We start from the raw sequence: 27,533 nt of genomic DNA on the forward strand, positions 1-27,533 counted from the left end.
TATGAAAGAAAGCGAAAAGAAAATCTGTTCCATATTTCGGTTCGTATAAACAAAGAGAATGAAACAAAAGGTCGTATCCAGGCTATGTAGAAATATCAGTAATCTCATCGTATGTCATTCTATAAAGCCCGTTAAAGAACCCATACCATGAGAAAAAAATAAATGAAGTTCTGGCTTATCATGAATGCACGATGCTATTATTTAGGATTTATCATCATTAATGGATTGATGGATCTGGTTTTGTTTTGTTTTTATGAGAAAGATGAAATGAAGTTCGGAAAAGAGATGTATAAGGTGTATCCAGATGCATCATGCAATTGCATGTGCATTCTTTCGTTTTTGTTGTAATTCTCCCACCGTATTATGGTACAATACTGGATAGCTTAATATAATTACAGTCCACACCCTAGGTAATAATGAAGCTTGTTCATAAAGACTTCAATTTTCAACATTCGCATTATAGTAGAAACAACTTAAATGCTCACTGAACGAATCTGTTGTGTCTATGATTATTCGAAGCTGCAAGTTTGTATTATTTTTTTTTTTCTTGGAAAATTGAGCAAAACATTTTTTTCTCTCTCTCTTTAATGAAACCGGGTCCTTGCTTGTTCCCACTAGTGTTAAACTCCACACATCTGGTAGAACTCCTGAAGATGACGATACTTAAGTAGGCGTCACACTGCCACAGAACCGAGCAAATTGAATGGGTACCCGATAAAAGAAATGTTCCAATTTAATTCTGATCATGATAAACATCGGGTCATTCATTGGGATGAGGGCATCTTGAACCATCGCACGAAAGCCGGTGTAGTTGTTGAGTTTCAGCAGCAACTTCGTAAACGGTGGCAAAAATAAATCTTCGTGTTATAGAGCCTAGCTATTGTGTTTCCTTCTTGTGTGGTTCGGGTGTCATCGATCCGAACTGTATCTGATGTGGGTGGAGTTGAAAATTCCATATTCATACCATCATGTGTCAACTTTAGGATTTTGTGACGAAACCCTTGTGAAATATGATGATGCCGACGGGTATAATTAACAACGTCACGACATCATTAATGGGATAGATTAAAACCAATGAGAAGTAATAAAACGAGGAAGTAGCGATTGATATGACTATAACTACATTGTCATTATTCATGAAAATGTGGTTTGAATAAAGTGACAACGAGTACGATAGATAATAATATTCATGCACTTTTTTTTTTCTAAACGTTTTTCTTCCCATTAAGTCCTGCGTACATACGTAATCATGGAATGCTATGCAAATTGTGTTTCGCAAGCATCTGAACAATTTTCGAGACAGCAATCATAGGTTTTATATTTGAATGTTTGTGTTCATTTATTTATTTGTTTATCTATTTATTTATATATATATATTTCTATTTACTGTATCTATTACTTGGAAAATATTAGGCGAGTTCGGTTCATCACAATAATCACAGAGGGTATCAGATGATTATACAAAATACCTATTGCTTTACCAGATTCCGAATAATCACAGAGGGTGACTATAATGGCGGTTACCAGTAGATGGCGTCCTGTTCAAAACAATCAGTAATATTCACTCTGCCTGCGCTACTTGCTAGTCGGTCCGGCCGACACACCACCTCCACGCATCAGCCAGCGGCTCTCAAGCTGCAATTGTACGTAGGTAACATCTGTGCGAGAGCAGTGTACATCATTGTACATAAAACATACCGGAAGTGCTAAGTGGCTATTTATGTCTTCGCATTTCTCACTGTCATCTCGAGAAACATGGGTAGTCGTTTAAAGTGAGTACAAATAATTGTGTTATTGCTCGAAAGTTGCGATGATGTGATTTCCTGTGTGAAACTAACCAACTGTTGGTTGAAATTCGTTCCCTCATGTGCTGTGTACGAGAGGTTGTGTGCATTATGATTAACACTGTTAAGTGTCTGACTATACTGTCACTCGGTTTTTCTCCCTGCAGTACATAAAAGTGTGCATACTAAATAGTGTAGTGGTCTATGCATGGTCGTGGTAGTATTAGTATTAAATGCAATGGATTGCCGCAGTGCTCACAGTACACACTTAGCAGTGCAGTATGTGGCACATGATCATGACTTTTTATAATCATTACCATGGAGATACATTACAGTGTCGTAGTCATGATAGTAGTAACTGTTACACGTTTGTCGTACCTCCTTGTAATAGTTATACAGACCAGGATCGAGGGAAAGCTAGTAGAAGAGTGGAGTGGTGATTGTTGTTCGTCACACTCATATGTGCATTCGTATTTCCACCTGTTTGATTTTAGGCATCACTTGATTGAGGGCGATGTACATTCTGTTGAAATTTTGATGTATTATTGGTCTGTATCGTGTATGTGTCTGCACTGCAGGGAATAATTTTCCGTCTCGAAATTGAATAGCAATTTTTGTCGATGGACACACATTTTCAACAAAATGGTATACAAGTCTATGTAATGAAACTGCTATGCAAATTACATTTTGTATAGCAGTCATACCAGAATGCATAGCAAATTGCTATGCGATACCAGGGCTAGGGGGGCATTTCATGAAGCATTTTGTCCAACAAAGTTGTCGGAGAAATTTGCTCTCAGCCAATCAGATGCAAGGATTTCAGTAGCTTGCAACAGTTTGTCAGAAAAATATCTGACCAAAATCTTCATGAAATGCCCTCCAGGAAAATTATTCCCTGCACTTACAATTCAATTGACTAAAAGATCATGAAGATTGGAATGGTATATATCTGGTCGTCAGGGATATGTTCTGCGGAGACTGCGTCTGGCTTCACGATAACGTCAAAAAAATTAAAAAATCCTCCGGACAGACGGACCTTTCTGTCTACACGTTTGTACACTCACAATGGACATGATGGAGAAAGACTAGATCTATTTATTGACATCGGTACAATATGTCAATACCTGGTACTTATCATACCTCACTGCCTCGCCATAAATCTTGACTAGGTTGTGGTTGTGTGTGCACTGCAGTTGTATGTGCACTCTTGACAATTACAATTTACTGTACTGTAGTACACTAGGCTAGATATAATAGACGTAACAATGGTTAGGCCCTTATGTCTACAGAGTACAGCTCTTAAACTTGCAAGACAAAGTAACTCGTTGATTGTGTAGTCATTTCAAACATAGAATTAATATGATGATAATGTTGATATCATACTGTTGACTTCATCAAAGTATTAACCATTCAGATTTGAAATATTTGAAATTGTAAACAATGGATCTCTACATACAATAATAACAACACAATCAATATCACAATCACAATTAATATCACAGTTATACACTGACCACATTCAGTGATGGCATCCTGTGTGCAAGGCAATGTGCTGAGGGAGAACAATTTATCTCATTGAATTTACCTAATAATGATAATTCAACTATAGTTTTACTCAGAAAATCAAAAACGAAAACAAAGTAGTAAGGACATTCATTATAGCACAAGTAAAAAATGTCATGAAATGTTATTCAATAATCTCGTGCCGTGGCTATTGATAATGTAAAATAGGCTTCCCCAACTTGTGAATGGCTTCAATCAGGGTATTCATGTAGGGTGCATCGATGCACAAAACTTGTGTATTGAGACAATTTGTATCTTGCACATGAAATGCACCAACTACAACTCAGCCATTCCATTGTGACTCGCGTGACATTTATACAAAATTTTGACTTGTTATGGTTTAAAACTTGAAAATTTTATTTTGCAGACCTGTTTAGTTTATATATTTCAATCAAGGTATGGACCCTTCACATTGGGTCATAGAAATTTTTGATGTGAAGTCATTCTAGTAAGAGATACTTGACTTTTTTTGTTGTGACTCGCGTGACGCGACACTATTGAAGATTTCTGACCTTACTGTACGTAAATGAATTTTCGTAAGAAAGTACTTGTCCTATGTACACAGAATTTTCTGCATTCAATTTTGAGATATTAAGCGATAAATAGTAAAAATTTTATCAGGCCTTGACTTTTCCTTTGAACTCAGATGGCATATAAAAAATGTGACTCGCGTGACACATGGGTGTGACTCGCGTGACGAGTATCATTCAGGACCAAAAGTTGAGCCTAATATAATAGTTTTATTGAGTAAAATGAGCCAAATGTTTAACCTAACATGTTATTTATGGTTAGTTTCATCACACATACCTTTAAAACAAAGAAATCATCTAACTCCAATCTCTGATGGAATCATGGGAGCTCATAGCACATTTAATGCATAAAACATCCAGCAAAAAATTAACTTGAACCTCTTTTTTTCCTTGTCAAATCAAGAGTTCTGGGAAATCATTCTTTTTCAATGAATTTTCTTTTTCTCTCTTATTTACTATAATTGTATCAACTAGTCTTCTATTCAAAATGAATCAAATTTAAACTTTCTTTAGATTAGCTTGTATATTTGCTTATGGATTTATATGAATCCATTTAAGCTCCTTTTGAAGCAAAGTTATTTTGATGCACAAAGAATCCTCACTTCTTATAATAGATAATGTTCACACATACTGATACTCTTTTTCTTTATCTACCATTACTGAGTCTGATGTGAAGAATGATCACCATGTTTTGCTTATTTAATCATAGCAAACTACATGATATAGTATATACTTAATTAAGTTTTCTTTGCCAAAGTGTCTTCTGTAGTTTGAGAAAGTTTGTCACTGCTTCGTGGAGACAGTTTTCATGCCTAGTTTGTTGGGGCCATTTTATTTTTATTTTTAAGACTCAATCTTTTCATTCATTTAAAGTCTCCTATTGTTGACAAGATATGGCTGCTGTAATTTGCATTACATTGTAGATGTCAGATTCAGGCTGCCATGGCTCTTTTATCCAGCCAGTGGAATATATTCCCCTTAGACTAACTGACCACTTAGGAGGCTTGTGCCAGAGATGCAGCGGGATGCTTTCTGCTGAAGGCAGCTGCCACCATCAGCCAATTGCAGGCCCAATGGTATCCTCATTTCCTCCATCATTATGGCCATTATTGGATAGATCACCACTGCTTCTCTGAGAAGTGAACCTTTTTGCGACAAGATATTCACTTTTTGAAGGTGATATATCGAAGGGATGATTAAGTTATGTGGTGCAGCTATATTCCAAAGATAACAGGCAGGTACAAACCCTCAGAACAATCTTCAACTTCCCTTTGATTGTGATGAAAGTTGTAGGAAGAGTTTAAAGAATTACAGCAAGGCAAAATTCCTCAGCAGTGGAGATAGAGCACAAGATTTGATTTTTCACATAGCCGCAGCTCTGTCGCTTCAGGCTTGCTCCACTCAACTGGATCTTTCCCTTGACTTGTAGTGCTGAAATTCCACACTACACTGTAGGTCATGATGTTGTGTTTCTCCATTCAGCATAGGTAGGGCACTGATAACAAAGCTATTTTGAATTGGCTTGCAGGGCCATATAACCATATTTTGACTAATGCACTTCACTGATGACCACTTAAAGAAGTTCATCCAAAAAATCTACAGTCTACAACATAATACTGTTTTGTCATGGTTTATTAACGTACATTGTAGGCCTCATCATTGATGATGACTTGTAATAATTTTCTCCTGGGGTCACATGATTGATGTATATGTACAGAGCTATTTGCACCCGATTCCAAATGGCAGATTGGACTTTATCTTAACTGGAGCATGAATGATTCTCAGCGAAGCCAATTTGGAGTACAGCAAAATCTGAGGGAAGATTTGAAGCAATTTTCTTGTCATCTTCATACAATGTAACTTGCTGATTGTTGCCACTTTATGAAGCAATGTTTTAAGAACTTCACAGAAGTGGAGCTGACATACAGTACAAGTAGATGTAATTTTCATGAAGAGTTCCTGATGCATTTTACTTTTTTGTTGATGAGGAGGCCACCCACCTCCTACCAGTTTTTCTACTGACCAACCAGACGAAAGCTGACAATCCAATCAGCTTTTCATTACTTATTATAACACTACTTATTTACCAATTAACATAAAAAATTTACTTTTACTGGGAAATTAAACATATTACATGATTTAGTTTCAAGGCAGAATTTATTTTTTTAAATCTCAATCATTCTGGTCTTTAATTTTCTCAAACTTGTAAACTGTGACTCGCGTGACAACCCTAAGAAATCCTTGCGTGACTCGTGTGACACAAATGTTCTGGTGTTTTTTACAATGAAGGGGTTTACAAATGGAAACCTTATTTTCTGGTATGACTGAGGACTCTTAGATCCTCATTATTCATCAGCTAGAATTCATATAGTCTACTACTTTTTAAGCAATCTAAAATTTAGACTTATTTTTGTGACTCGCGTGACACATTTCGAGGGTGTTTTCAATCGAAAATATTGCCAAACCCATTACATATAAATGAAAAAAACAACTTGATATGGTAAAATGGGTATACAATAAGACCTTGCATCAAAAAATTATGAATCTATAAATAATAGAACATGCCTTAAATAGTGAAATCAAAAAAAGTACCAAAGAGGCATCATTTTTGTAGCAAATGTGATCTTTGTTCTGGGAGGTGTAACTCGGCTGTTAGGAAGTGAAAAGCAGTAAAAAATTAGATTTACACCCTTTGATCATATACCTACCCAAATATGAATGCTCTTTCTTAATTGCTTGAACTTGAAATTTTAAGGTCCTGGTGTCTAGTTACATGGAATGGCTGAACTGTATTGTAAGATCCACTAGACATATTGTAGGTAAAACGGAAGGCTGATCCATTCTACAGAGATTCAAATCATGTTTTGAATACAAGTCTGTGAAAATGTGATCCATGCAAGCATTTGGAGTGAGTGGAAATCCCATTGGGGATGTGAATCATGGACTTATTTGAGCACTACAAGCAACCCCACTTAAAAAAAAAAATGATTATAATATTATATATATATATATATATATATATATATATATATATATATATATATATATTTATTCTTGTTTGTTCTACAAACAGTGTGTACTTGTGTATGTATATGAAGCATGATGAGTCCCACCTATATGTTTTAATGTTGTGGACTTTCAAGCATGTTGCTGCCAATAAGATATCCAGCCAGTACAGTACAAGTGCATGTGTGTAGTATGCCTTGTGTCATTCATGTCTTGAGCTGAGCCCTGGCAAGAACATTGTAGAAGTGTGTGGATGTACAATGTAGCCTCCAGTTGAGTTCAGAGGCAGTATGATACAACATTTGGCATTTAGTTATTTATTTCTCTATTTTTTTTTTGAAAGAGAATAGAGGACAAAGCTTTGATTGACATACAAAATGTAATATAATCAAAATGATCTCCAGGTAAAAAATTATTTGATGTACAACGCCTATTTGTTCATGATCATCAAAATACATAATTGTATGAGTTTCTGGAACATGGTAATATTCACAAATTAATACTCATCAATGCTGCCCCTGCAGATGGGGAGCCAGTTAGCTGACATCATTATGCTGAAGGGGTGGTGCCCTGAGATAGATGTGTAAAACCTCATTTCTTTTTCCATGCTTGACAGAGACTTGGTATTTCTATGGTACACAGTGATAGATACTGCGCTGCTCCTTCTCTTGTGAAACTTAACAAATGTTTACTTCGTATAAAAACCGTAGTAGTCCTAGAAACATAATAGCAAGGCTTGACACTAACATATTTATGATGCCCATTCAGCAGGCCACCAAAATCCTCAAATTGCATCTTTTGGTGGCCCAACAATGAAATCTCGCCCCCCCCCCCAAAAAAAAAAGTAAAGAAAGAAAAAAATATTACATAAAACACTGGATAATTAGTAAACCATAATAATCATAGATACATGTATGATGTGTGATAAAGTGTTTCAAATATTGTGTACTGTGACTAAGAAGTAAAAAAGAAAAACATAAAAATGAAGTAATTAAAAAAAAGCACAAAAAAAAAAAACCATACTGAACCATGACCATGAAGACTAGGGGTGAAAACCCTTGTCGTGGCAGCTAGCTGAAATGTACTCAGTTATGAAGCACTGAGCCACAAGTTATTCTCCTCTGTTCTGGATGAGAAATCAGCTTTAACCTGTTGAGGACGGACTGATTTTGTTACAAATCATACAACACACATTTCCCATGGACCCCTGCCTGAGTATACTCGGGACTCATCCTCAATGGGTTAAACACACAATCGTTGATGGCCTAATTGGGCCCAATTGGGCCACCAGAACATATCCTTTCTGAAAAAGTGATGGCATCAGACCACTGCTAATGTCAAACCTTGCTTGCTGACCTGCTCAATGTCTGCCTTGTGAGCTCTTCTTTTTGAAAACTGAAAATGACTGAACAGTCTAACATTAGATTTAAAGGGACTGTACAGTACTGGTTGAGGTGAGGATTCAGCTTGTAATGTTTTACGAGATATTTAGAAACCAGAGCATACAATTCTAAGGGGAATCAGAAGTTTATTTGATGAAAATCGGTTTGGAAATGATTGAGATATCTAAAAACAAGGTAAACCAAAGAGTTGCTAATGAAAGTTGTGGCCTGTCAATTTTATTATGATCACTTTTTTTTTTATATCTCAGCCATTTCAAGGCCAGTTTTCATCAAATAAACATTGAATCCTTCTTGAAATTACATGTTCTATTATATTTCATAAGAGGTTTCTCATTGTCTCACCAAAAAAATGTGTAAACCTGAATCCTCACCTCAACTGGTACAGTAAGTCCCTTTAATAGGTCTAGATGTGAAAAGAAAGAAAGAAGGAAAAGACTTAAAATGATTGTTTTTCCGTGTGAAATGAAAGGAAAAAGGAAACAAAAACCTTCTGAGAATTTATCACAAGAGAACCCTCTATGATGCTGTACAGAAAACAGCTCATTTTTCAGGTGATCTACAGAAACAAACAGTGTATACTGTGCATGTACATCATTCCCTATCTGTGACTTTTCATTCTTTTCAATACATCTGCCACAAAGGATGCCAGAGATATTAATTGTTCCTTGTTTATATATACTACAGCTGTATAATGATATATTTTTTTCCATTCCATATTTGTGTGTACAAGTATGACTCAGCCTTGGTACACTTAAATTGGAATGACACACATCAACACAGTCCAGTGCACAGTGTGGTCATTTCACATTCATCTGTTGTGCTGACAAATGAAACGGAGAATGGATTATCCCTATTGTTCTGAGTCATTCCAGTGTGAAATGAACACTGACAGACAAATCTGTCAACTCTCCCTGTAATATCAGTATTTACTGCAGTCAATATCCAAGATAATCTAAAAAAAAACACACACACAAACAAGCAAAAAAACAACAAACAAACAGACCCAAACATAAATTTAAGCTTGTTTGTGTATCCACATCATTCTGGATATGAATGGGAATACCGGGTACTCTTAAAGTGAATAGTTGATTTTTCATGTGGTATGCCTCTATTGCTTTGTGTGTTTTGGTTTTGGTTTCATTTTGTTTTGTTGTGGTTTTAAGTGCACAGTAAAAGCATTACGTTTTACATTGTAATGGTCTAGCTGTAATGCTCATTTAAACTTTTAATACAAACCATCCTGTCGAAAGTCCTTCCCATTTTTTTCAGTCAAAGTTTATGGCATAAAACGTGTTCTAAATCTTCAAAGATTTTGTGCTGGATTAGTAGTATTGTTCATTTTATGAATTCCAGCTAGGAGATTGTGCTAAAAAAAACAAAAACAAAAAACAACCTAACTTTGAATAAATGGACAGTATGTTTATACGCAAAAAGCACTACGTAATATTGAACAGTAGGTGTACATGTACTTTGAACTGATGTCAGACAATTTGCATACCTTACAAGACTCTGTGTTTACAGTAATCATTGAAGTGATGTTTATTACATCGTAGTCCAGGTACGGTAATTGAAAATATCATAGCCCAGCCTCTAGTTGACCAGTACTGCCACGCATTCCTCCATGGTTACCCAGCAATGGTTATAGTTGGCTATTAAAGTTCTGATAATGCTTGTTCATCAAATATTGGCCTTGAGGCTACAATTGTAGGATGGTCAGAAGTTGGGGTATTGTAGTACTAATTAACATTTAATGTGTGGACAATTGAATATATGTACATGTATATTTAGTGCCCCTTAGGCTTTAGGCCATAGTCTTCTGTACTTGCGTATTACCATCAGCTTGCGTAATGCTTCGGCTTTTATGATACCTGTTACCCAGAGGCAGCAGCTTTTTTGTCCCTTCTAGCCGAAGGGGGCAGCATTATGTAACATGATGTACATGTACAGTGTATTTCAGTTGTTTGACTCTCTGGCTCTATTTGTGTCCTATACCCCTTTCATAAACTCAATAATGCGGATAAAGTCCGCATCATTTGGTCGTAAAATCGGAGCGGGGGAAGAATTATCCGCTTTTTTTCGACCCTTCTATTATCCGCATAATAGCAGCATCGGGACCAGATTTGGAGTTTGTGAACGCAAATCCAAAGTTATGCAGATAATTGCCGGGGTGCGGTCAAAACGTCACCTGTCTTTCCCGCAGGAGGGACGTGTGCAGTCACCATGACGATTATCCGCCTTTTTCAGGACAGGCGCTCGTAAAAATAATGCGGATAATTTTCAGAGTTTGTGAACGCATTTTTTATTGAAATGTCCACATAATTCTTAGGCAGATAATTGGAGGATGAGTTTATGAAAGGGGTACTAGATCTTATTAACTCACTGGATTTTCTTGGCACTTTGCCCAGGTATGCTGATATTTTTTGCATTCAGATATTTTCGCAAATGGCAGTTGATCAGACATTTTCGCGCGCTGTTGATTTCACACTTTGTGGTCGTATCACTATAATGATAACTGGAAGAAAAAAAATAGAACAATCACTCAGAAGAAAGTGGGACTTCTCAAACTCAAACTGTTTTGTTATTGAAACATTGTTTGACTCATGATCAAATCTCTCAGAAAAAAAAAAAAAAATTATAGTATTTTAATAGTTTGAACAGGGGGCCCAATAGCAACTACCAGAGGTACATTAGATGTAGTACTGGTAGTCATTTGATCTTGCAACACTAATTTGCTGCCCAGAAGCAATACTTGCTGGACATTTTTTTTTTTATTCATCTTTTTTTTTTCTTCAATATTTTCTTATGTGGTTTAACACAGTTTGTAATTTGCAATTGAGAGCCTTATTTGCGAAAATTGCAAAGATAAGGCCAAGTAAAAAAAGAAAGCAGTTTCTCGTCCGGGTTTTTTGAGCAAGGCGATGAGGGAGGCCCTTACTATTTGATATCTTACTATTTTTTTGAGGATTGTCAAAATGAAAGTAATATGTGTTTCTCGTCCGGTAATTCTGAGAAAGGTAACGAGAGAGGGCTTTACTATTTTCTATATCCAACTTATGAAATGAAATATCACTCTGGTAGCTGTGTTATGAGAAACCAGGTCACAAGTGTATGTCTTGCCTGCATTCTGTGCATTTTCAAACAAATAGATATAATATGTACCATACTTGAAATGAAACTTCATGCATGCAGAAATACATTTGCTTTTTCTTTCCACTACGTACACAGATGTCAAGGGAAAATGACCATCTTAATACTGGTATTTAGTGTTGTAATGGCATTTCTGATACCAGTGTACTTGCAATTCTGATGTATTGTGCTATTGATTGAAACAGGTATAAAACATTCTAACTTCTATCAACAAATGTACGACTGAAATAAATTCCATGATATTCAAAACACTGCTTTATTTATCATTGGTGTTTATGACTTTTTGTGTCCACACAGCTGGTATGTATCTGCATTTCTTCACAGCACAATTGTAGCACATTCAACTGGAAACTGGCTGGTACAATTGCAGATGGATGTCAAAATGATACTGATATGGCATTATAGCATTAAACATTTAAAGATGTTTCTTCATGTTCTAAAAAGACATTTGATAATCACTCATCATTTGGATGATGAATGATTGTATCACACTACAGGTGATACGACTCACGGCCGTGTCCGTGAATTTACATCGCAAAGAAAAGTATCCCGCAGAAATACGAGACAAACCAGAGTCCGTGGAAAAGTTATTCATTTTGTAGATAGACCTATTTAATAATTCTACATTTGCTGGAAAAGCGCATTCATTTTCTCTTCAAAATGGAACAATACATCGCCGTCAGATGCAACGTTACAGAGCAGAGTGTTTGGGCCTCTATCCACATTCGAATGTGTTCATGCGTGCGTGCAGACAGCTGATAGACCAGGGGGATGGGGACCCTGACAGCTGCAGACACGCATATATACGCGGCCGGCACGGCCACTGCACTGCACTGGCACCGTACCTTCCGACACTGCACACACGTGACACATGCACATAGTCACAATGACATGAAAATGTATACATACAAACTCGATACAATCCTCACAAGCATTTGTACAGTACAATTCATCCGCTTAAAATATGAGAAACGGGGGAAAATACGAGCGATGCGCGAAATATGCGTGGAATAGCGATTGTTCGCAAAAAAAAGTTGCCGCTATTGCGTTCACGACGATACCGAGTGCGCTGTACATCATCACAGTATAGAACCTCTTTGATCACAGCCCAGGCCCGCGCGCCCATCCAACTACAGTTCGACTGCTTTGTGGGTCGTTCCTTCTTGCCGAGCTCGCAGTGTGAAATGCGTGCGTTATTACATACGCACTACAGAAGTTACAGCTGTACTCCAGCTAAGCAGAGGACGCAAGGCGTAATTAGAAATGGGACATCACGATTGGTAGGTGAATTGTCGATTTTTTTTTTTCGGCGGCCGAAAAAATAGTAAATATCAAAAAAGTCGATGCGGCAACTGAAAATCGATGCGGGCGGGGAGCGGGTTGGGACGAGAATTATGAATTTCTTGGTATTTTAAGCGCCATTTTGAAAATAGTAAATAGTAAAAAAATTGATGCGGCGGCCAAAATCGATGCGCGCGAGGACGAGAAACTGGTTTCTTTTTTTACTTGGCCTAAAACCAACTTGCAAAAATTTCAACATTACAATATGCTAATTTTGGTCAAAGGTCACAAATTAGTCCTAAAGATGACTGCACCTTAAAAGGTCCAGTGTGTTAATTCAGTGCCATTGGGAACACTGCACCAATGTACAAGTAGGAAACTTTGAGATATCCAGCCAGTTGCTGTATGTAGTCATGGTAGTAAAAGGTCAAATGTCAAGATCAAAGTCTTTGGGCACTGTACTTACAAATTGTAGACTGAAGATGTCATTGCTAGCTGTATCATCAGAAATGACAGTTTAATAGCAATGTATTGGAAGAAGGGATGAACTACTTGTGTACATACAACTCCTATCACTGGACAATTGCGTCATTGAAATGACAGGATTTTTTTTAAAAAGGTCAAATTTCAGGTCAAGGTCTCCAAAATTTGGAGGACATTTGTCAATTTCTGCTATGCATCTGCTAGGGCAGTCCTGTAGGAAAATGTAATTTAATATCCTCAACAGGAATTATATTTGGATATAATTCTATTAAATATGCAAAGATAGTCAGAGGGCAATCCTGAGGGTCTATCCATAATCTACAATGGATCAATGACATGCAAATGAAGGGCCGTGCACAATGATACTGCAGTGTTGTGTCATTCCAGTAAATTGTATGCTGTTTTTTTTTTTTTTTTCATCGCTCAAGTACTGTATGTGTTTCTTGATTCCAGGCCATGATGTTTTCATTGCTAAAGTGCTCTCCACTCTCGGGTATCCTAGCTGATACTACAGTTTGGGATTTATAAGTTCTTGATCTTTGTACCATAGGTACATGTACATAGATTCTGGAATGTTGATAAATCTATTGTCCATCAGGAAGAATGAAAAAAAAAAAGGATTTTGATTGGAATTTGTATATCCGCTGTTTGCTCTGTCATGTCAGTACAGTTGTATGAGACTAAAAACATGACTTGTACAGTGCAGACAGTACAAATTTGCCAGTTACAAGCAAGGCGTTACCTTTTGTGAGGGTATGATAAATATAATACACACAATGTAGTGTCTTTTCATTTTCTGTGTTGTAATCCTACTGGTTGATGTTGATGGCATTATTGTGTGCGTGCTACAAATATCTGATGTTTGAGTGGTGCATACTGTGCAGCATTTCTTTTCCTTTTCTCGCTTCTTCTACCTTCCTGAAGCGGAACTCGTAAAGGTAACATTACGTGTGCTCCAGTGACTTGCATGCATTTTACAGCTCACTGCCTAACATGCATTTTAGCTGCTGTGTTGGCAGGGAGAGAGAGAAAAAAAAGAAATCATGATTTTGTTGTACATTCTGTAAAGGACATAGACGTCACACATGAAGGGTGTGTTGAAGCAGAGATCCGAATCATATTCAGTGCGGTATACGTACCTAATCTCGGAGAGCAGTGCAGTACAGCCTTGTGTATATTATATGATAATTATGCACAAAAGTAGCAGAGCTTTATGGCATAAGGGAATACCTCCATACAATGTATGTATCTTCATTATGCTTGAATGATACAAGTTACGGAAAGCACACCAAAGACCACAAAAATATTAATGTATAAAATGTGTAATGTATGGAGGTATGTATAGTGTAGGTATGTGCATGAAAATACTCCACCCTAATATGATTATGACACTGATACAGATTAGAATGATTGTTTATACATGTATCAGACAACCGCCACTGATTTTTACATTAGTAGGTGATGTATATATATATGTATTTCTACATTTGTGGGCGTTTCTACATTTGTGGGTTCAACAATGGGAAATGTCTGGCAGATTACCTGTACATCATGTACGTGTGTACATGAATAGTGCTCAGTCAAGTCTAATGTTTATTGTTTTCATGTTTAATTAAGTGCAAGAATTTGCAAAATATATTTTTCTGAAATGACAAGTTTGTAAAATCTGGTCGTCTAAATCGAGATAATATGGATAGCATTTTGTAAGCCTTTGTAGAATGAAATCTAGTACAAGTATATTAAGATTGAAGGTTCTGTATACCATGGTAATTATGGTCAAAGTTCAGACTTTCTTTTATATCTGTTAGTGTACATGACTAAACTTCACTTTCTTTTGGACATCAAATTTGGTGTCACACCAATAAAGGGGCAAAGGGAAATATTCTGATTAAAATGTGGACAAACTACTACAATATTTGTATGACAGATGGAATCCAGCTTTGTTGCAATGCAAAACTCTTGGACTGTTGAAAGCTCACCAAACTTTGATATGGCAATGTTTTATGATATCATGGGGTACAAACAGTTTGTACATGTAGGCCTACTGCAGGTGAACAGTACACTTTGGTAATGGCTCGAAAACTGAGTTTTGAAAGGATTTGTAAGGTCAAAGTTTCACAAGTGCTCATTCACACACATCCTGTTGCTAAAAATTACTACCTGATGGGGTAGACTTTGATCTGACAGAGTTTGGACACCTCTGAAGCTTCCGCAGCACAACCCATCCTAGCAAAAAGCGCAACTTGTCGTTCACAATACTTGGGGTTTGCTTTTCTCACATGGTATACATGTACTGTACTACATGTAGGTGCAATAAAATATGTATGCATATACAGTAGTACTATAAAAAGAACCATAGAGTGTACATGTACATTTTGTGTGTCTTTTAATGCAAGTTCCAAGTGTTTCACAAAGCAAATTTCATCAAGAGTTTTTTTTTTTTTTTTTTTTTTTTTTTTTAGTGTACTGTATGAGCACATCAGAAGTCTTTGTCAACAATTGCATGCAAATGGGCACAGCGATTGAATTATTTTTTTAGTATTAAGTGATTTCATATCTAACCTACTTTGTGTTCTGCTTTGTGTTCTGTTGAGCTCCTTTTTTTTTTTTGAGTGGGGGTAATTAGGTACTAGTGGTTTAGCAGGAACATTTTTTTACTTCACTTGCGCTGACACATATACTGAAGTTCTTTGAAAATAATGTTAAATGTTAGCCACATTTTTGAGGTATCATTGGTCATTATAGAGTATTCTTGTGTACAAAGCTCAGTTAAATGCATTGTCAGTACACAAACACACCCACACACTTAAAAAAAAAATACGTCTTTGAGTCCATTCCATATCAATGTAGATTATATTCCACATATTACACAGAGACCACTACATTATCTACAAAACAGAAATTTGTAATTGTGCAAGAATATACAATGTACATGTAGACCATACATGCACAAGTAGGCCTACACTATGTACAATAGAGTGTATTTACACTGAACTGCATACTATGTACTGTACGTACTTTGTGTTTACATTATATATAACATAATATGTTTATTTTAAGGCAGCATTCGTTTCTTACAAACTCCAATCTCCCTTTAAAAAAAAATGGACCCTATTTCTTCAATGCCGTACCCTTGTAAAAAGGAAATGCCAATTTAGTGCTCATCTTTAATGTGGAGCAAAATGAACTGTTGATTTCGCTTTAGTAAAACTTTAATTAACCTCTGAGTCTATTAAGATCTCATTAGTGGACACCTGCTCCCTCCCGAAATGCTTCCCAAGAAGTACTGTGTTTCATCCAGGAATATTTCTGATTGAACAGTCTCTGACTTGTTCATACCTACAGCCAGCCATACAGTACACGTATATGTACATGCATCTGTTCTTCTCAGGTTGTGTGAGCCCCAAAATGAGATTCCCATGCAAGCGTTAGCTGCCCTTTACATCAAAGTACAGCTGTATTTTACAGACTGTGTGCGCCCTTGGATGCATGTGATAAGGTCTGTTCTCAAAGACTACTTGACTATAGGGCTCACACCTGTAAGTATAATGGAATATATCCCTGACCGCATCACAAAATCGTACCAAAGATATTAAAGTAAATGAGGAAAAAAAAATTAAAAGTCAGGAAAGACAGTTTGGCCAACAACTGAATAGCTGCAGATATTGAGTATGAATTCCTCTACAAACTGCGTTTTGATTGGAAGATGAAGGCTTTTCTCATGGAATTTGAAGGGACTACAAATTGATGTGGTGCATGTAGAGAAAATATGTGATTTTTTGAGTAAAAAAAAACTTGTAGTCTGGCTTTGCGAACCCTTGGACAGAGTTTGAGCTGAAGAACCCCCCCCCCCCCTTGGAAATTGTATGGATGAAAGGGTATACCCCACTTTTTCAGCTTACTGAAGATGAAACACCTCATTTCTCCCAGCTATTTTACAGAATTAATTTTAACACACATTTCTATGGGAATTATTAACACGTGTGAGCCCTATAACAATGTAATGACTAGTGTAAAGTGGAAAAGGAGATCTTTTTTAAATATAAGAACTGATGTGTAGTAAATATTTTCAGGTAAATTTTCAGGTACGACTAAAGACTTTACACAAAACCAGCATGATTTGTATTTTTTCAATTTGTATTTTTTTTTTTTTTTTTTTTTGTTAGTCCTAGGGTTTATAAATGGGTGTCAGAGACTCGGTGACAGCATTGCCAAATATAGATTGTTTGTTTTGGATGTGAGATATTTTGAAGTTTTGTATTTTCACCATAGAAATTGTATGCTCTGCTCTTACAGGATATCTATGTCCACTGAAGAAACATTCTGTGTAATGAATATTCATTATATTTAATAGATTTTATTCAGAGAAAGCATGAAGGATGTATAGGAACCAGGATAACATCCTCAATATTTAGTTTTAGATATTTTTAAAGTTTTTAAAGAGTTTTGTATAGATTGCAAATTGCCGTAAAGATTAGTATGATGATCATATACACATGCACATTATCCCAAACTTCATGGAAAAAATGGGCGACGAAAAGGTATCTGATTACCACAGGAAGATTTAACATATTGTCATTAGGGACCTACACATGTAGTAGTTGTTTCTTTTATTTTTAATGAGTGATCATGGGGACATTTTGATGGCAATGTTTTTCCTCACCATCTTCATTATTATCTCTCTACAAGTGGAAACCAGACAATAGTTTCGCCAATGTTCTGTTTCATTTCCTCAAGTTGTTAATCTTCGAGAATGTGTGCATACAGGAAAGGAGAATTGGTTATTTCCTTTTGTTATTTCTGGCAGTCCCCGCGTTCACATTGGTCCCCGCGACGCGGGGACAGCCACAAGAGATCTTATCTTTTTTACGACTGACCGTTCACATTGGTATCTCATCTGTCCCCGAGCTGTGGGGGCATTTTGGGGCTTGGAGCGAGCTCTGCCACTTGAATCCAGGCATAGCGCATGCGCACATTTGATGACCACAGCTGGACGCTGTCAATTGCGCCCCAAGGTCACTCTCCCCTCCAAATCTTGTCCCCGTACCCGACTTGCTTCGCGGGGACGAGAGGACAAGTCCCAGCGAGCGTTCACATTATGGTTTTTGAGGAGAAAGTCCCACAGCTCGGGACTTTCCCCGCGTCGCGGGGACCAATGTGAACGCGGGGTGAGTCTCTTCTGATTTTCTTTTCAAGTTACAGAATTCTTTGCAGTAGTACAGTAAATTTGAGAAGTGATCAAGACATTTATGATCATGGAATGGGTAGTAAAGAAATGAATGGACTGCCTAGTTTGTTTGGTGTTTTTTTTTATGCCTCCGCCACGAAGTGGTGCCGGAGGCACTATGTTTTCGGGTTGTCTGTCCGTCCGTCCGTCCTTCCGTCCGTCCGTAATGAATTTTGTGGACAGGGTAACCATTTAGGGTTCATGGGGTCAAAGGTCAGGGGTCAAAGGTCAGGGGTCAAAGGTCAAGGGCAACACTTCAAAATTTTACTATTTCCCTCATGTTTATGCAATGCCAGCAGGATTATTTTTTTGTAACACTTGGTGTACTTGTATGCATGTACAATGTATAACCTAATAGAGATTCTCTGGAAAGTTTTTTTTTTTTCTTTTGTTTTTGCCTCAAAGGTCAAAAGGTCTAAGATCAAGTGAAAGTGCTGAACTAAGTTTTTCATCCATATCTCGGAAGTGGCTCATGTTATCTTGAAATGTTATGCATGTTCTGCCTGACAGTGATTATCTTATGAATTTTAGGGTCAAAGGCCAGATAAAAATGGTAACAATTTACTATTCAATACAGAAATTGCACTTTTTCTCCATACCTTGAAAATTACTCAATGCATAAACGTATGAATGGTTCAAAGTCAAGTTAAAGTCCTTAAATCCCAAATACATGCTCTCCTATTCATCCAATTAAACCTAGGTCAAGGAAGGTGAACATTCAACACATCTGCGACAAACTTGTCATCTTAATATTTGGCCAATTTTGTGAAAATGTTATCACACATTATCCACATGTACTATCTAGACCTATTAGGAGAATCATGCATTATGGCGGAGGCATACCAGTCACCATAGCGACATTTCTAGTTTTTTTTTTGTGTGTGTGTATCACCCTTCACTTAACCCACTGAGGACGGACTGATTTTGCTACAAAACGCATTTCCCATAGACACCTGCCTGAGTATACTCGGGACTCATCCTCAACAAGATTATACAGAGATCATGTGTGCCATTATAAAATATGGACATGTACACTATAAAACCAGAAACATTCACAGCATGATACTTTCCCCGAATCAGCAACTAGCGTTAAAGGGAACGCAAACCCAAAGAACAATGTGGATTGAGTGAAAGCAGCAACATTAGTAGAACACATCAGTGGAAGTTTGAAGAAAATCAGACAATCAATGCAAAAGTTACAAATTTGTAAAGTTTTGGTGTTGGGACTGCTGGATGAGGAGACTACTAGAGGTTATGACGTACGAGTGGACAACAATATAAAGAAAATATAAAGAAAATTCCACAAAAATTCATTTTTCATGAAAATTACAAATTCCATGAACTTGATACTGACATGTATGTTAAGGGTACACCTAGCAATTATTCCCCCTGCTTTCTGAAAGCGGTTAGTCAAGTGCTCTTTCATAATGCTAGAAAAGTAGATTTTCCTCAAAATTTCACTGATGTATTCTACTTTATATGTTGCTGCTTTCACTCAATCTACATTGCTCTTTGGATTTACGTTCCCTTTAACTCTTTATGTGCCATGTTCGCACGTCCCACTCAGTCGACAGCGTGCCAACTTCGCATATTCCGCTCAAACGCACTAATCCGCTTAAACCAATCGATAAATCGCCCAATCCCGCGGTACAATGAAAGCTTTTCTCGCGCTTTTGTTCCTTTTACATACAGCTTGCATTCTATGTGGTGATTGACTTTCAAGCGGTGTTCCCAACTAAATTTGCGTGTAAATTCTAAGTTTCTCTCATGGTTTCATGTGCAAAAGTCATGCCTTTACAGTAATGTAGCAACTGGTCATTAAAAAAGATAAATATAAATAGATTTGTCATACAATTTATATCAAAGCAAAGCTTGGCATTCCTCTTCAACTTTGCTCACTATTATGTCCAGCTTAACAGAAATTTGTAAAAGTTATATAGATTGGAAAAACAGAATTCTTTCTCTTAGCATGACTGCCTTCGTGTCTCAGAATAACGTGGCACACGGGGGTTTCCACCATGGCAAATAAAGAGTTAAATGCATAGTGTAGACGAAACTTTTCACGGTCTTGGCTCCTCGCAAAACTTGTGAAAATTTCATGCTTGCAAAAATTTCTGGTTTTACACATTGCAAATCAGTCATTCTACGAATTGTATGATGTGCAATATTTGATGTAATTTTGCGTAGATGTGTGTGCAGTTTATATTTAGTATACAGTTTTAAATTCCTGTTCCCTTGCTTTTCAGGCTTGGGAATACCCAAACCTGTCATGAAGAACCAAAAAGAAACTCCCCTCCCCATAAAGAAAAAAACAAACAAACCCATAGATAACAACAAGAACAACCAGATTCTACCATTGTGGTCCAGGAGAGTTAAAGCCCAAACAAAGTTCTGGTATGCCTGCAAAAGTTGTCAAATTTTGCTCCAAAATGTGAACGTATGCCTAGGAAATGTGCGGAATTACGCTGTAATAACAAGATATTCGATGGGTAACGACGAAAATGGGAAACCAAAAACGTTCAGTTTCAGAACTTACCCGAACGGGGTCAGGCTAGACTCGGACTCGGGGATAACTCGGCCTCGCTTTGCTTGACGGCGGGATGAGTTGTACTGGTTGTCCCTCTGGATTGTACAGTGTTGTACTATGCATATGGGAGCGGCCTGTATAAACTACATTGTAGCGTTCTGGCTACTCGCAGTAATGGTCCGAGTTGTTACAACGCGCGCATCAAAAACCTCTTTGGCGCGCATGCAAAATTAGTGTGCGCCTCTCAAGCACCTCTAAAAACAATCAAAGACAATTGATAAACAACAACAAAAACTTTAAAGACCGCGCTTCTCAGCAACTGAGGTGATGTGCGTATACTAGTGGGTTTGAGGACCGCGCGCTGTCCATTTGTTTTGTACAGGATTAGCACGCACTTTCCTGTCTGCTCAGTAAGGCCTCGTTTGGTACCACGGTTCCTGTAGTATTTATAGAGTACTGATGAACATGGCGATCACGAACTGTGTGTAAATTGTCTGAAATAGGGTCGAGTTTTCCCTGAGACCGAGTTAGTCTGGAGCCTTCTGGAATAAAAGTCGGTCTACCGACTTTTATTATTTTTCTCAAAATACTCCAAAACGACTCATCATTCCGGCAAACCGCGTCAGCCAGGTAAGTTTCTTTGTAGACTCTTTCGATATATTGCAAGCAAATATGAAATGGTGCCAGACGGGTTCTCACGCCCTTACCAGAACTTTGTTTTCACTTTAACATACAATTTACAACGAACATTGTACACACGAGTACACATTGTTGTCAATGAGGTCTGTGTTTACATTTTTTTTTTCTGCTATGCCATGGGACTTCCCCTTTCTTTTGTACATAGTGTAGTATCCATGTTCACAATTCAGCATTAAATACAGATATGTCATCAAGAGACAAGGTGCAACACTTCCTATTGTGGGGTATTGTCTAGTCCTGCATTTCATGGTGGCAGGGACTCCAACTCTCCGGCTTTTGCCAGGGGGCAGCCCAGTTTCGCGAAATCTCCTGCTCTTCTGCTTGAATTTGAATCCCTTCCGATAAAGATGGGGTGTACAGTATTTTCTCCCACTTTAAAATTTATAGCCTTTTCCTGCCCAACTCTGTTTTTTTTTGTCATTTTTTTTTTTGAGGATTTAGCTTTTAACGTTTTGCGAGATATTCAGAAACCACTCTATGAGATGTCAAAGAGCATGCAGTTCTAAGGGGTATCAAAAGTTTATTCGATGAAAATCGGTTTTGAAATGGCTGAGATATCCAAAAACAAGGTGAAACAAAGAGATCCTAATAAATTTGTGGCATGTCGCCTTTTATTATTAGCACTTTTTTGGATATCTCAGCCATTTGAAAACCAATTTTCATCAAATAGATGTTGAATCCTGATGAAAATTACATGTTCTTTCATATTTCATAAGAGGCTTTTCATTATCTCACTTAGGAATGTTCAAAACAGGAATCCCAACCTCAACCATTACTGTACAGTCCCTTTAAAAGTGACAGACTTTTGGGCGAATAGGTTCTCGGACATCACCCAGGAGTTGCCTTCTTGGTGAGAGCACAAGCCATTTTTTGTCTTCTGATTCTTACAAGTCACGGCAACTGATCAGTTGCTGCAGTCGCGGCAACATCTCGTCCAGTGACATACAGTTGTAGGCCCTTTAGGAATCAAGTTTCAACACTTGGGAGTCCAGTTTGTAAAAATACGTTGCTACCTGTACTGCACATGTGCAATTGTATAGTCTGAAAGCCTCGGCAAACTCTTTGGTAGTCAGGAACAACCTACCCTTTTTAGGTGATCCGAGTATCCTCTCGGATCACCTTCTGTATCTGTACGGATTCTTTGTTCTTCTTCTTCGTCTTCTTCTTCTTTCTTTATTTCTGGACAAAAGTTGTGTATCTACTTACTCAGAAAGTTTTCAGAGTATCAATTTCAAACTCATACCATATATGTATCATGTCCCAAAGACGACAAATCTAACGTATCATAGTGATCAGTCGACCGTGACGTCACTATGACGTCATTATATGAAAACACATTCTCAATAATATCTCATTAATGGAATAGAATTTTTCAATGAAATTTACGTCACATGTATTTCAAGTTATGTGCATTCTACTCATATTCTCAAAATTCATATTTTCTCTTAAAACGTGCGCGTACGCGCGCGTTGAAATATTTGTATGCTCAAATGGAGCTCAAATTTTTTTTGCACACGTTTCAGACCATTTGGAGCATTTTTTGAAAAATTGAAAAAATTTGACGGACGCGTACGCGCGCGCACATATACGCACGCACAGCTCATATGCAATAGAAATTTCCCATTTTTTCACACTTATCGGATGCCTGAAATGTCAAGGAATATTTCTACCAAGTTTCAAGTCAATCCGACTCAATATGACGTCATACGGACCCGTCAAAGTTGAAATTCCGCGCGCGCGTCAATGGCGATATACAGTTCAACAATGCCAAAAAACCGCCAGTTTTGAATCCGATTTTACTCGTCAGGATGGACGGTGACCCCCCATTTTCTTTACATATTCTGAAAGTTGATGAGTTGTACATGTCAATTCATGGGTTGGCGATGCTGGAAAAATGATTAAAAGATATCAAATTTCTTAATAAAATTAAAAAAGTAAATTTTCAAAATGACGTCATCAAATTTCAAGTTCACTCGAGCGTATCTCACTTATCCTTTGCCAATTTACACCCAGATTTCAGTATGTTGTAGCTTATTAAATGCTCTTTCATAAATGTAATAACAACATTTTGATTGGATGACGGCATCACCTCGTAAAAATGGATTGAATGTAATCTTGTCAAATTTGACCAGTTTACGTGTTATCTCTATGGGAGTGCAGTTTTTCTGGAAATGAAAATTGACATGACTGTCCTTTTTGAGCACTAGCTCACTTATGCTTCAGTGAATTTCTCCCAGATTTGGATATGTTGTAGCTGAGACTTTGCGCTATCGTAAGTGTGCCCTTCGTTTTTTCATGCGATGTCGGGATCACGTCCAAAAACTTGGTTGAAATTAAAGCTTATCTTCGATGTATTGAGATATTCCTTTCTTTTTGCAACTTTCTTTACAATAACTCAAGAAAAACAAGCCCTATCAGCCCAATATTTTGCACATGTTTAGTTCATGTCACGTACATTATTTCATAAAATAACAATACTTGATCAGACGTCATCTTGGGTATGTAAATTAGGGTCAAAGGTCATAAATGTATCATCTTGTATCTTGGTGAATACATGTCCTATCTTTTCCATATTTTGCACACGTAAAGACCATGTTACAAGGATCATTTTACAAAATAACCACTTTTTGCTCAGATGCCATCTTGGCTGTGCAAAGTGGGGTCAAAGGTCATATGTACTTCTTTCTTTATCTTTGTTATGACGTGTTAGGCCAAGTAAAAAAAGAAACCAGTTTCTCGTCCTCCCGCGCATCGATTTTGGCCGCCGCATCGATTTTTTTACTATTTACTATTTTCAAAATGGCGCTGAAAATACCAAGAAATTCATAATTCTCGTCCCAGCCCGCTCCCCGCCCGCATCGATTTTCAGTTGCCGAATCGACTTTTTTGATATTTACTATTTTTTCGGCCGCAGAAAAAAGAAATTGACAATAATATTCACCTACCAATGGTGATGTCTCATTTCTAATTACGCCTTGCGTCCTCTACTTAGCTGTAGTACAGCTGTAGCTTCTGTAGTGCGTATGTAATAACGCATGCATTTCACACTGCTCCACAAAGCAGTCGAACTGTAGTTGGATGGGCGGGCCGCGGGCGGGCCTGGGCTATGATGTACAGCGCACTCGGTACGTCGTGAACGCGATAGCGGCAACATTTTTGCGAACAATCGCTGATATTCCACGCGTATTTCGCGCATTGTTCGTATTTTTTCCCGTTTCTCATATTTTAAGGGGATGAATTTTACTGTACAAATGCTTGTGAGGATTGTATGGAGTTTGTATACATTTTCCTGTCATTGTGACTATGTGCATGTGCATGCAGTGTCGGAAGGTACGGTAATGCAGTGGTCGTGTGCCGCACCGTTTATTGGCAAAGTGTGCGTGTCTGTAGCTGTGTTGAGGCCCGTACACTCTGCTCTGTAACGTTGCATCTGACGGCGATGTATTGTTATATTTTGAAGATGAAATGAATGCGCTTTTCCAGCAAATGTAGAATTATTAAATGGGTGTATCTACAAAATAAATAACTTTTCCACGGATTCTGGTTTGTCTCGTATTTCTGCGGGATACTTTTCTTTACGATGTAAATTCACGGACACGGCCGTGAGTCGTATCATCTGTAGTGGGACTGTGTGGTATACAATCATTCATCATCCAAATGATGAGTGATTATCAAATGTCTTTTTAGAACATGAAGAAACATCTTTAAATGTTTAATGCTATAATGCCATATCAGTATCATTTTGACATCCATCTGCAATTGTACAAGCCAGTTTCCAGTTGAATTTTACTGTGAAGAAATGCAGATACATACCAGCTGTGTGGACACAAAAAGTCACAAACACCAATGATAAATAAAGCAGTGTTTTGAATATCATGGAATTTATTTCAGTCGTACATTTGTTGAAAGACATGTTTTATACCTGTTTCAATTAATAGCACAATACATCAGAATTGCAAGTACACTGGTTTCAGAAATGCCATTACAACACTAAATACCAGTTTTAAAGGGTGTGTACAGTTCTGGTCAAAGTGAGGATTTAGCTTTTTACATTTTGCGAGATATTCAGAAACCACTCTATGAGATGTCAAAGAGCATGCGATTCTAAGTGGTATCAACAGTTTATTTGATGAAAATCGGTTTTGAAATGGCTGAAATATCCAAAAACAAGGTGAAACAAAGAGATCCTAATAAAGTTGTGGCATGTCGCCTTTTATTATTATCACTTTTTTTTTGGATATCTCAGCCATTTGAAAACCAATTTTGATCAAATAAACGTTGAATCCTTCTTAAAATTACATGCTCTTTCATATTTCATAAGAGGCTTCTCATTATCTCACTTAAGAATGTTCAAAATATGAATCCCCACCTCAACCAGTACTGTACAGTCCCTTTAAGATGGTCATTTTCCCTTGACATCTGTAGTGGAAAGAAAAAGCAAATGTATTTCTGCATGCATGAAGTTTCATTTCAAGTATGGTACATATATATATTTGTTTGAAAATGCACAGAGTGCAGGCAAGACATACACTTTGGGACCTGGTCTCTCATAACACAGCTACCAGAGTGATATTTCATTTCATAAATTGGATAGGCCTATAGAAAATAGTAGAGCCCTCTCTCGTTACCTTTCTCAGAATTACCGGACGAGAAACACATATTACTTTCATTTTGACAATCCTCGAAAAAATAGTAAGATATCAAATAGTAAGGACCTCCCTCATCGCCTTGCTCAAAAAACCCGGACGAGAAACTACTTTCTTTTTTTACTTGGCCTTATCTCTATGGGAGGGAATTTTTGTAGATGTGAAAATTGACATGATTGTCTTTATCGAGCACTAACTCACTTATGCTTCGGTGAATTTCTCCCAGATTTTAATATGTTGTAGCTGAGACTTTGGGCTATCGAAAGTGTGCCCTCCATTGTTCATTCGATGTCGGGATCATGTCAAAAAACGTGGTTGAAATTAAAGCTTATCTTCGATGTCTTGAGATATTTCTTTCTTTCTGCAACTTTCTTTACAATAACTCAAGAAAAACAGGCCTTATCACCCCCATATTTTGCACATGTTTAGTTCATGTCACGTACATTATTTCATAAAATAACAACTACTTGATCAGACGTCATCTTGGGTATGTAAATTAGGGTCAAAGGTCATAAATGTATCATCCTGTATCTTGGTGAATACATGTCCTATCTTTCCCATATTTTGCACACGTAAAGACATTGTTACAAGGATCATTTCACAAAATAACCACTTTTTGCTCAGATGCCATCTTGTCTGTGCAAATTGGGGTCAAAGGTCAAATATACTTCATTCTGTATCTTTGTTAGTGCATACGGAATTTGGTACCAAAGATGGCAGGTCTGACTCCCTTTTCTAAATGAGAATCCAAACATCACACGGCCAATGTCCACTAAACACAGATGAAACCGGTATGGTCATGCCTATTGGGATCATTAGACTCAAATCGTTGATTTACGAACAGATCGGATCACCTAATTTGTCAGTGTTGACAAATTCCAAGTCTAGTTCTTCTTGTACCGGTACAATAGGTATCACTCAAATTACAATTTCCAAACCAGTCTATGGAGTGTAGTCTCTTGGCAGTGAATGAATGCTCAGTCACAGATTTTTTTTAGTTTGTGTGTGTGTGTTTTGTTGTACACAACCCTATATTATTGATTATTAAACTCCAGAGTGTCAAGAAAGCTAGAGTGTATGGGTATTCCTCACCTAACCAAGCATTGCTTGAACACAGCAGTGTCATTTCTGTCCTGTGACTCTTTGATAGCACTTTCAGTACCAGTCAAGGCGGCTGTCATGAGCGCTAAACCAGTGACAAGTTTGACAGTGGTGCAGGGAGGGTCCAAAGGTCTGA

At 37.4% G+C, this 27,533-nt stretch overlaps 1 protein-coding gene across 1 annotated transcript in view; it reads left to right on the forward strand.

The window, feature by feature from the left end:
* Positions 1-1,679: 1,679 nt before the first annotated feature.
* The window catches only part of LOC140240779 (uncharacterized), a 96,673-nt gene continuing 70,819 nt past the window's right edge, over positions 1,680-27,533 (forward strand). Inside the window, exon 1 of the mRNA XM_072320551.1 lies at positions 1,680-1,772. Within this exon, the coding sequence (XP_072176652.1) occupies positions 1,756-1,772 (17 nt within the window). The 5' untranslated portion in view covers positions 1,680-1,755. The remainder of the gene's footprint in view (positions 1,773-27,533) is intronic.

This window comes from Diadema setosum, chromosome 17 (genome assembly GCF_964275005.1).
Source record: "Diadema setosum chromosome 17, eeDiaSeto1, whole genome shotgun sequence".
NCBI lineage: Eukaryota > Metazoa > Echinodermata > Echinoidea > Diadematoida > Diadematidae > Diadema > Diadema setosum.